Below are 12,353 nucleotides of genomic sequence, written 5' to 3'. Positions count from 1 at the left end.
TATCTTTTCTGAAACAACCTCCAAATAATATTTTATCTGAAAATCTACTAAAATCCATTGCTGACAGAAAACAGATATCTGGAAGGCTCTTCTGTTTGGACGGTCATATCTGGTATCCTCCTAATATTTTCATTTTATCTGGCCTTTCTTAAGCCTGAACAAGAAGTGGTGACAACAATTCTCCATGACGTTTGTTTTCAACCCTCAGGCTTTTTTCCAGCTCCTGTTATTCATGAAAGTAAACTCAATTAGAGCAGCTTCCTCTCCTCTAGACCCACAGTGTAGGATATTTATAGTCTGAGATTTTTGACACCAGAGACACACTTCAATAACTGAAAATTTAAAGGAAATTTTAGCTGAAATAACTGACCTTGGAGATGGTAAATCCCTGCACAATACTCTGACCAGATGGCTCTAACTTTTTTTTTTTTTTTTTTTTGCGGTACGCGGGCCTCTCACTGTTGTGGCCTCTCCCGTTGCGGAGCACAGGCTCCGGACACGCAGGCTCAGCGGCCATGGCTCACGGACCCAGCTGCTCTGCGGCATGTGGGATCTTCCCGGACCAGGGCACGAACCCGTGTCCCCTGCATCAGCAGGCGGACTCTCAACCACTGCACCACCATGGAAGCCCCTTTCTTTTTTATCAACAATTTTATTTTTATTGGAGTATAGTTGCTTTATAATATTCTGTTTATACTGCGCAGCGAAATGAATCAGCTATATGTATACATATATCCCCTCTTATTTGGATTGCCTTCTCATTTGGCTCTAACTTTCTATTGTCCCTGGATGAGCTCAGGTCCTTTTCTCTCCTTCAGGAGAGGGAGGAGACAAGAAAGCTTGACCTTAGGTGTAACACAACAGTGGAAGCATCACTGAGTCCATAATAACTGGTGCTTTATCACGTTTGCTCTGCCATATTGGATCTCTTTAATAACAACAATGTCCTAGTACTTCCCAGTGAATTGGTAGATATTACATGTCACCATGGCTAATAACCCTGTTTTATAGGACAAAGTCAGAATTCAGTACCTGATAACATCTTCTTTAAAATTCTTCTGTATAGACCTCTCTATCTCCTCCTGTATATATAAATCTAAACTTAAAATAGTTCTCCTTTTCCACACAGTTTACTAGAAGTGCCATTTTCTTCTCTTTCTGAACACCCGAGACTATGTTTTCTTCCTGATGACTTCTTCTTGCCTTAGGGTACGAATTCATGTTATTTTGCCCATATTCTGCCCTCCATGTAGCAGTGAGAAGACCTCTAGACCAAATCATCAGTTGAGAGGCTTGCGGGTCTTTGGGTCTGTGTGCATAGTAGTACTTCTTCTCAAATAACTTCCCCACCCTGTGTCACCTGGCTAATTCATATCTCAGCTGACATGTTCCTTCCTCAGGAAAGTCTTTCCCTGCCCTTAAGACGTGAGACATCCTACCCTGCTTCCAGATTCATACCCCTTATCATATAACTCACTTCTATTGTCTGTCTTTCCACAATATTATAAGCTTTCTGACAGTCAGTACCAATTTTTCCTGCTCAGAGGCCAGTTTCCAGAACTTAGCAGTGCCTGGCATATAACCCACACTCACATCCTCTTTGTAGAATGTGAGGCTGCCTGGATGGATAGATGGGTTTGTATAAAGGTCTCAGATAATTTGTCTATTCAGTTGGCAGCTTGACTTGTTAAAAGAGGCAGAAGCAGACATTTGGAATTAGAGACCATTGTTAAAGAAAAGCAGGCATTGCTCTCTAATGATGAGACAGATGGACATAGCCAAGTGAATCTGTGTGTGTATGTTTTTAATCACCAGTAAGTGTTTGTGCATTTTTGCAGGAAAAATTTGAAACTGAACTGAAGTATGAAATGACAGTTAATGGAAAAATCGCAGTGCTTTACTTGAAGAAAAACAAGTAAGAGTCTTTACTTCTGATACTATCCTCACCAACAGCCAGTTAGCATGTGGCAAGTGTGATGACTGAGTCTGTTACTACTTATGACTCCCACAAACCTTGACTAATCATCTTTTACTCTCAAGTGACCCAAGGGCTTCCACGAGTATTTGTTTGTACTGAAGTAGTAGAGACACTGAGTAAGGTAACAGTTTTCTAGTGTTCTGCCAGTTGAAGTCATAAACACAATGAACGAGGTGCGAGCAGATGTATATTTTATCAACTTCTATGAAACAGCACATAGATTTTTAAGTCTCCCCCATGCATCACTGCATTTTGTTATTTTAACACTGAAAGATTAGATATTTTAAAAATTTGCAACTATTTTCATCAGAAAAACAAGACATACATAAGTTAAGTGAACTCTAGGGCCAAAAAACAAGTCAGTGGTAAAAACTGACTCAGGGTCCCCTGATTGCAACGCCAATGCTGTTTCTACCCAGCCAACCACTAACCCTCCATTTTCTCATACATTACATTTTCCTGTATTCCTTCATTCTCTTCATTCAGTTCATTGAAATTCAACATTCTTTTTCAAATTTCACTACCTCAGCTCTCACCCAGATCTTGATCATCCTATATCTAGACTATATCCAAAGTAGTTTCTTCCTAATTCTATGCTTTCAAGTTTTTTTAATCCCTCAATTGTTCAGTATAGGGCAACGAGATTTTTTTTTTCCCCTCAAATAGACTATCACCTTTTGCAAAAAGCCACAACTGTCGAGAGTTTGGAAACAGTGTGGTACAGTGGAAATAGTACAGGCTTTGAATTCAGACAAATCTGGATAGGATTCTTTGCCACTTGAACTGTTTAATCTCATCTGAAAAATAAGGAGAGTAGTATTTATCTGGTAGGGTTGTTGAAATGATTAAATGATATGGTCTATCCCAGCAGCCAGGATAGAGATGGTATAGAATACATATTAGTTACTTCCTTTTCTCCTTGCCCTGCCTCTTTTAAAAATATATTCAGACTCCTATTTGCTGGTGGATAATTGAAAGAACTTTAAGAAGCTCAGTGAGAATGCTGAAAGAGCCCACACTACCAAGTGCAAGTCAATTTTCAATACACTTTCCACTGCTGCAACTGTTAACAGTTACTGGTAACTGACAAGGACTGGGTGAAAAAGGCAGTCATCCTTAGCTGTGGGGAAGAACAGTGCTCTTTTCAGTCATTTTTATCAGCTTTGCCCTACTCAGTTCTATTTCTTCCTCAAATCTCTCCTCAAACAGGCAGAGTCTGATGAGGAAACAGACATTGTTCCACACTACTCAGGAATGTCCCTGCCCTTCCCACTCTCTCCAGTTTAAGCATCCCTTTCACGCTTGGATTTGCCCTGAGGGGCTAAGAGGTAAAACTTTTCTCCACACCCAGGGAAAGCTCTCGCTTTGATCACTGGACTTTGCAATTAGCATGAGTAAACATGACATTTTCCTCCCACCCTCAGGGGTCTCCTTGCACCAGGCTACACGGAAACATATTATAATTCCACTGGAAAGGAGGTCACCACGAGCCCACAGATCATGGTAAGACAGAGTATCCTAAATTCATTGCTAATTGGCGTGTGACCCACACACTCAGAAGCAGTGTCATTGCCAATTAGTGAAAGTGAAATGGTGTTATGGCAACGATGTTTTTTTCACAGTAGTAATTTCTTTTCTTTAATTTTTATTTTATATTGGAGTATAGTTGATTTACAATATTGTGTCAGTTTCAGGTGTACAGCAAAGTGATTCAGTTATACATGTATATATATCTGTTGTTTTCCAGATTCTTTTCCCATATAGCTTATTATGGAATACTGAGTAGAGTTCCCTGTGCTATACAGTAGGTCCTTGTTGACTGATTATCTTATTTTATATGTAGTAGTGTATATAAGATGTGGTACCTATATACTATGGAATATTACTCAGTCATAAAAAAGAATGAAAAAATCCCATTTGCAGCAACATGGATGGACCTAGAGATTATCATACTAAGTGAAGTAAGTCAGACAGAGAAAGACAAATACCATATGATACCACTTACATGTGGAATCTAAAAAAAAAAATTATACAAATGAACTTATTTACAAAACAGAAACAGTAGTAATTTCTTAATAGATCCTCTAACATTTTTACAGTCTGACAAGAATAAATGTATTCCTTGACCACCATGGTAACCGTTTCCAGCCTTTAAGGACTCCTTATAGGAGAGTGGGCAGAAAGAGCTTCTTATTTTCATTTGAAAAGTAGAGAATTAAATGTATCTGGTGTTCTTATTCAGTGCCAATCACCTCTCAGGATCATGTAGTCTCTCAAACTCAAGACTATTTCTTCAATGGTAGAATTGTAGATTTCTGTGTTTTCCCTAAATAATTTCCACTCTGGACTCTTATTCAGAGAAGACGACAGGATGAAGTGGTATGAGGAGTGTTTTATCCTTGCCATCTATTCTGAGGAAGTTTTTCAAGCATTTTCTTCCATAGCAATGCACAGAGGTTTATGTGGGCCAATACCTCACCTGTTCCAAAGTAGAAAGGTGAATTTGACTGAAGTACATCCATGTGAAAAAGTGCTAAGACTGAGCATTTGGCTTCGAGTGGATACAGGGATGTTAAACTAATCTAGTTAGTCTGGTGGCGCTCTTTGGAAAAATCAAGAAATAACAGCACAAACTGAATAATCCATTCATTGGAAAGAGCTCATCAGTGTTAGGAAAATTTACTGAGCAATTAGCCAAGGAAAAGAATGAATGTCTGGTGTTTTGGGGGCTCAGGTTTTAAACTTATACCTGTGAGTTGTTTTTTTCCCAGACTGTATTCATCCCTGTTATCCTTCTTCGGCAACAACAAAATTTACAACAGTGTTTAGTTAATGCCCCCTAAGCATGTGGGATCATTAGCTAAATAGTAAAGATTTTAACCACAAAAGGCTGCTTAAAAAATTTTTTTTTAGGGAGACTTCCCCGGTGGTCCAGTGGTAAAGAATCCACCTTCCAATGCAGGGGATGAGGGTTTGATCCCTGGTTGGGGGACTAAGATCCCACATGCCGTGTGGCAACTAAGCCTGCATGCCACAACTACTGAGCTCACGTGCCTCAACTAGAGAGCCCACACACCACAACTAGAGAGAAGCCAGCACGCCGCAATGAAAGATCCTTCATGCCTCAGCGATGATCCTGCGTGCTGCAACTAAGACCCGATGCAGCCAAAAAAAAAAAAAAAGAAATTAAAAAAAATTTTTTTTGTTGTTCAGCATAAAATGATTTGAAAATATTATAGATCTTGATTCAAGATTTCAAATTCAAATTTAGTAGCGGGTCTAAAGTACATGCACACTTTTCCTTTGTCAAACCCCTTTTCCCTTTTCTCTAGGATGACTGTTATTACCAAGGACACATCATTAATGAAAAAGTTTCTGATGCTAGTATCAGCACATGTAGGGGTCTAAGGTAAGGCTTCATAATGGTTTGTACCTGTGATGATGGGTGTGTGTGTGTGTGTGTGTTAATTACCTAAAGAATCTCAAATATAATAAATTATACTATAGTTGAGTATGCATTCTAAGGACTCAAAAATTTTGAAATTTAAAGGAAACATGGCTTTTCTTGGTAGTAGTTTGTAAATTACACCTCTGAATTGCTTGCAGAGTTGTTTTTGTTTGTTTGCTTGTTTTCAAAATATAGGTTTTTGTGTCCCAGTTTTAGAGTCAGAATCTTTAGGGAATGGGAACACCTCTCTTCACTCTAAACTCTCTCTAGTGTGTCCAATCCATGCCTATGACATCCATTTCTTTTGGGATGTTAATGACTTGTCATATATTTGTCTACAGTAAGATATCTCTTCTGATGCCCAGACTTCATTATCTCACTTCCTCTTCCATATCTCCATCTCTCTCCATATCTGGATATCTTAAGGAAATCTCAATCTTAATATACTCCAAATCAAACTAATGATATTCTCCCTCATGTGGCGTTTTTCCAGTGCTTCCTATCTCAATAAAAGATATAGTCAACCAACCACCTAATACAGAAACCTAGATTCCTTGATGACTTCTTGCCTTTCAAATACGCATTTTCTATCCATTTAACAAGCCCTATTGATTATATGTTCTAAATATTCCCTGAGATTATTCACTACATTCTCTCTCTACTGCCACATCCTAGTCCAAACTGCCATGATCCTTTAGGCAGACTATTGCAAGAAATCACCTAACTTATTTCCCCAGTCCACTCTTCTACTTCCAGGTATGCTTAGTCCAGTCTCCCTGCTATATATTCTCAGACTTTTTCTTCCTAGCAGTTATCTGCCATAATTGCATGTATTACGTATACATCATATAATTGTACATATTTGTGGATCAAATGTGATTATTCGATCCACATCCATCTTCCTTATTTGAATATAAGCTCCATGAGATGAGAGACCACGACTCTTTTCCTTTTACCTTCTGCGCTTGCTCCAGTGTCTAATGAATAATGGGTGCTCGCTCCCTAATTCATGGTTAAATGAATCTTAGCTCAGGGCTTTAGCAGAGAGAATCGAGAAGAAATTGATAATATTCATTGATTATGTGCCTTATGTATTATCTCCTTCAATCTTTACAACTATACTATTAGGTAGGTATTATTATTCCCATTTCAGAGGTGGAGAACTAAGGCTATGTGAGTTTAAGTCTTTTTCCCATGGTATCATGGATAATAAGTGATAGACTCAGAATTTTAACTCTATCTGTAAGACTTCAAAGTCTCTTTTATTGTCGGTGTATCTTTAGAGCAGACCAGGCATGAGAATCGGAAGGACACTTGACTGAGAGTCAGGAATTTTCCATTCTAGCACCAGTTCTGACACAGGTTGGCTATATGACTGCAGTAGTTACTTCTCCCCAACTAGTCCAATTTCCTCATAGAGAAAATAAGTTTAGGTAATCTCTAAGCGTCTCTTCAGCTATAATGTTATACTGTATTTTACTGCCATGAGCTTGGAATGCTTTGGCATTGGTCATTTTTTGAAGTCGACAAGTCTTTAGTGCTCAGAACTGGAATATTTTTAGGAAGCTTAGATTCTTGTGTTTTTCAGGGGTTACTTCAGTCAGGGAGATCAAAAGTACTTCATTGAACCTTTAAGCCCCACAAATCAGGATGAACAGGAACATGCACTCTTCAAGCACGATCCTGATGAACAGAAGACTAACAGCAACTGTGGGATGGATGACATGTTATGGGTACCTGAAATTCATCAGAATGCAGCCCCATCGGCCACCAGTCTTCTTGTATGCCTACTTTTATTTTTTATTTGCGGTGCTCTCATGTATCTCATCCTGGCTGCTCTGGTTTCCAGTCTTAGTAGCTCCAACTGACTGAAACTTTACAGTCATTGTTGAAACTAGTAGGTTAAAGAGACACTAAAACCTTACTGTACCTTGACGATTTATTTAATGAGTGTGTAAGGATCAACTATTATTAACAACATGTTGTGTGCAAGGGTTAAAAAGACGCATCGATATAATGCTGGCCTCCTAGAAGCAGACAGCTTTCGCGATGCTACAACATACAACAAAGGTGTAAAGTATTATTACTGCTTTGAGATAAAATACCCTGCCTTCTCCATGAATGAATTTATTCAATAAATCTTTCTTAAAGTACCGCCATAGGTGCTGGGGATATAGCAGTGGGCAAAATAAATATCAGATCTTCCCACAGGAACTTAGAATATTCTTTCATACCTGGAATTCAGCTTCTGGTCACAGAAGGAAAATGAATATCGCTTGTGTTTGAAACTATAAAATATATTCACAAAAACTTTGTCATTATTACCTTCATTTTCTTTAGGATACGCTTCACATCCAATCATCTCTTCTACTGATACATGTTCTCAGAATGCATAAGCACTGGACAGAATAGGTTTGAATAAAATAGAATCTCTGTTGGATTCAATTTGCTATGGGTTTAAATTCTACCAGCGGTATGATATCTAAGAGTCCAGGAGAATCACTCTGAGCTATATGTTCCTGTGAACGTTGATCTCCTCGTTTAGCTTGGTACAGGCCTCTAGTCTTTCTGTCTCAATTCCTTGGTAACTGTGTGCAAATAACCTCGCTCTCATGACATCTTATTGTTTGGTTTTGCGACTTCTTCTCAGTTCCTCTCACTGTTATCCCGCCTCTGATGGACCACTAAATATTAGAGGCCTCATGTAACTCAATACTGGGTCCCATTCTTTACTTTATCTACACATTCTTCCTAGGTAATCTCATCCAGTGCTATGTCTTATTTAAATAGGAACTGTTCACTAATTACCATCAAATGTATATCTCCAGCCTTTGCCTTTAGAGGCCAGACCGTTACAAGTAGCTACCTACTTCATGCATCTAACCCGTGTCTGAATTTCTCATCTGGCCTCTTACCAACTTCTACTGATTAAAGAGTTCAAGAACCCAGATCAGTAAAAAATCTACTGTGAAACATGTTTTTTGTTTTTGTTTCATTTTGTGGAGAGAAAGAAACTGAAAATAGGGAGGCTTGGAATGTGGGAAGGCGATCAAGCACTGTCTGAGAAGAAAAGGACAGACTGGGTGCCGCGGTGGCTCTGGACTTTGCACCATTGGTAAAGGAGGGTGTATTCACTGGGATAGGAATAAAAGGCAACCAAAACAAAACAAAACCCTAGGAGGATGCTGAAGTTAACGTGCCTCTATTTCACAGCAGGCTAGTGGAGAAAGTCCACCGTTCAAAAAATATGAAGACTTTGGTTTTATTTTTAGCACTCAGTTGTGTAATCCTTTACACTCTTTGGTAAAAATGAAGGGGCCAGACTAGCATATCACCAATGTCTCTTCTACCTCTGACATTCTGAGCCTTGTCTATAGATGATTCTGGATGGTTAGTTAGAGTCAAAATGGTGATATTGTCTTCCTTCATTCCCAGACCAACCAACTCTTACAAAATTACTCATTTAAAATTTAAGAATGACTCTTGCAGAGAAAGATGTTGTCTTAGTAATCTTCTTTTTTATGTTTATTATAGAAATCCAAAGACCAGAAGGCTTGGGAACAAAATAAATACATAGAATATTTTTTGGTCCTGGATAATGGTGAGGTAATTATATCAGATAAATGTGTCTTTTAAAATGCTATACTACATAAATTTATTATGCAAGATATTAAATAATGGATAAGTTTTTAAAAATAATGAGTATCTTTTTTACAAATTGTTTTGAACCTAGGAAATGTAACATATAATTAGACTGATATGATCTTACCTTTTAAGGAATGTACACCTAATATGATATGCATAAACTGATTTTTTTGCACTATAATGCGCCTTTCTCATTGTCTTAAGAGCCCCAAACTTATTTTCCAATTAAATTCCTTTGTCACTTTGTCTTCTGTTAAGTAGTTAAATCATTGGTAAATTAAAATTTATGCTCATCAGGGAGTGGTAAATTAAAAAAAAAAAACTAATGGATAGAATTTTCTGAAAAAGATGATTTTTTGGTAATATTCATTGTTAATCTTCTTTTATAAGAATGCATTTTATATATTGATTGTTCTAAACCTGAAGTCCACATGTGTGCTCTCAAAAGGAAAATTTTTGTGTTATGATAATGTAAGTTAGTTCAGACCCTAAAATTTTGACCTCTCATTATACTAAATTCACTTACTGCTCATATTTTTTGAAATAAGTAGACTATTCCTTGCACTAGTGCTCCTCAGCTTAGGAAACTATGGTATTTAACTGAAAATATGTCTGCAATAGCTCCTTAGAGCTTTACACTGAGCTAGTACTTCAGGGGACAAAACATCATCTCTTCTTCCAGACTGCTTTAATTTAGGTAGAGAAATAAGGAAGTGCTTTGTTTTTAATGTTTAAGTGTTAACTTTTATAACTGATCATTAGTTATAATAAGTAAAATAAAGTGAAATTGCTTTTTCTTACCTTCCAATTATATTCATTTCTATCAATGTCTATATTTTGTCTGTAGTTTAAAAAGTACAATCAAGACCAAGAGGAAATAAGAAAGAGGGTGTTTGAGATGGTCAATTACATCAACATGGTATGATATATTTTATTAAGTGTAATTTTAACAATTTGCTAGGTGATGCCATTGGGTGTTTCTATGAATGTTCATGAAGCAGGGAAGAAAAGCCAATAGTCCTAAGACTAATACTGCTTACTGGCTCTTGAAGGGTGACCACAACTTTGGCAACTTAATTGAATATTAATATTACATGATAGAGAAGTATCTCACATACTCGCCACACTATTCTCAGGTCCATGAAGGTATAGGAGGTGGTTTTGTTTCATGGTTTTTATTTTTCTAAAACCCAGTAAGAAAATGCTGACACACAAATCCCAATAGAAAACCAATCTAAGGAAGAAAATGGAAAACCAACCAACCAACCAACCAAAAAACAAAATAAGCCAAGCTCTGGTACATAGCAGCTTTCAATACCTAATCTCATTTAATCCTTGAACAACGCTAACATATTATTAAACGTAATTTATAGCTAAGAAATTAGTTTCTAAGATGCAAAATAACTTGCCTAAAATCACAAAGTTAGGAAATGGTAGAGAGAAGATTTCAACTTAGATCGGTTAGATTTCCACGCCTGTTTCCATTGTAAAACTGTTGATTTGGTTCTTTAAACGTGATTTTATTATCTAATTTCTAAAAACTTTTAAAAAATGATTTTTATATCATTTCTATTTAAATCTTGTTAGTTTCCTATTAGTTGAACATATGGTTACCTACTTAGTTGAAATGGCTGAGTCACTTGTGGTCCTGCAAATCCTCTGAGGATAGAAATAAAATGAAGGTGGATACAGTGACCAAGGTCATATCTCATCTTCTCACCACAAAGAGTATGCTGACTCCTCTTAAAGAGCCCCAAGAACTGGCCATATTTATTGAGCACCTACTTTGTGTCGGTACTTTTCTAGATTACGGAAATAAAATGGGGGACAAAACTGACAAATATCCTTTTTTTCAAGGAGTTATCCTTCCCTTCAGGAAGTTAGCATCCTTGTTCAAGGAGGCAAACAAACAAGTCAAATAAAGAGTATGTAAGATGGTGATAAGTGCTATAAAGAAAAATAAAGCAGAGTTTTTAAAAAGAGAGAGAGAAAGGGAGAGAGAGAGAGAGGGGAAAGATTGAGATATCTTGGGTGCTGTGTTAGACAGGGAAGTCATTTCTAATAGGGTAACATTTGAGTAGAGACTTGAAGGAAGGGAGAGAAGTCTGACCCTAGGCAGAGCACAGGACCTGAGGGCAGAACCTAGATTGCCTTGTTTGAGGAATAAGGGGAAGGCCATTGTGGCTGGTTGTAATAAGCCAGGGCTAGGGTGGGAGATGACATCTAAAGGTAGCAGTGGCCAGAACCTGAAGGCCCTGTGGGTCTGCGTAAGGACTTTGCTATTCTTTTTTTTTATTGAAGTATAGTTGATTTACAATGTTACGTTAATTTCTGCTGTACAGCAAAGTGATTCAGTTATACACACACACATATATATATATATATATATATATATATATACATTCTTTTTCATATTCTTTTCCATTATGGTTTATCACAGGATACTGAGTGTAATTCCCTGTGCTATAAGTAGGACCTTGTTGTTTATCCATCCTATATATAGTAGTTTTCATCTGCTAATCTCAAACTCCAAACCCTTCCCTCTCCCACCCACCTCTCCTTTGGCAACCACAAGTCTGTTCTCTATGTGTGTGAGTCGGTTTCTGTTTCGTGGATAGGTTCATTTATGTCATATTTTAGATTCCACATATAAGTGATATCATATGGTATTTAGCACTTTGTTATTCTTAATGAATGAGGAAGACATTGGAAAACCTGAGCTGAGGTGTGACACGTTCAGATCTGTGTTCTTAAAAGATTACGTTGGCCATTCTGTTGAAAATAAACTGAAGGAAAGCAAGGGCAGAAACAAGACCAGGTAGGGGAATCGTGTCATAATTCAGGGCAAGAGAAGATGGTGTCTTGAGAAAAGGCAGTGATGGGAGACCTATTGAGAAGATCTGATGTCTGGACAGAGTCAACTGGGTTTACGAGGTGGGTGGAAGATGAGAAGCATAAGAAAAAGAGTGGAGTCAGGTGACACCAAGGGTTTTGACCTAAGCAACTTCAAGAATGGGGAACAATGGTGGGGGATGATGGAAATCTATCAGAGGAAAGATTAGGATTTCCATTTTGGACCCAGCAACTTTGAGATATCTCTTTGTATAAAAATTTCTAGGTGGAAATGCTGGAGATACAAGATTGAAGTTCAGGGCAAGAGATGGCAGGTCCAGGTCCATAGATATAAATCTATGACTTCAGCACATACAGATGGCATAAGACACAGGTTAGCAAACTGTAGCCTGTGGACCAACTCTGGCCTATTGCCTTTTTATAAAATAA

At 37.7% G+C, this 12,353-nt stretch overlaps 1 protein-coding gene across 8 annotated transcripts in view; it reads left to right on the top strand.

The window, feature by feature from the left end:
- The window catches only part of ADAM28 (ADAM metallopeptidase domain 28), a 356,867-nt gene that overhangs the window by 307,333 nt on the left and 37,181 nt on the right, over nucleotides 1-12,353 (top strand). For all 8 annotated transcript variants that reach the window (XM_079927363.1, XM_079927366.1, XM_079927364.1 and 5 more), the window contains 6 exons: nucleotides 1,839-1,915; nucleotides 3,403-3,481; nucleotides 5,311-5,387; nucleotides 7,015-7,207; nucleotides 8,961-9,032; nucleotides 9,919-9,990. In XM_079927363.1, the coding sequence (XP_079783489.1) occupies nucleotides 1,869-1,915; nucleotides 3,403-3,481; nucleotides 5,311-5,387; nucleotides 7,015-7,207; nucleotides 8,961-9,032; nucleotides 9,919-9,990 (540 nt within the window). In that variant the 5' untranslated portion in view covers nucleotides 1,839-1,868. The remainder of the gene's footprint in view (nucleotides 1-1,838; nucleotides 1,916-3,402; nucleotides 3,482-5,310; nucleotides 5,388-7,014; nucleotides 7,208-8,960; nucleotides 9,033-9,918; nucleotides 9,991-12,353) is intronic.

The sequence above is a fragment of the Stenella coeruleoalba genome (genome assembly GCF_951394435.1).
Source record: "Stenella coeruleoalba genome assembly, chromosome: 7".
In the NCBI taxonomy this organism is placed as follows: Eukaryota; Metazoa; Chordata; class Mammalia; order Artiodactyla; family Delphinidae; genus Stenella; species Stenella coeruleoalba.
Note: the sequence above shows the minus strand (reverse complement) of the source record. Positions and strands in the feature narration are given on the sequence as shown.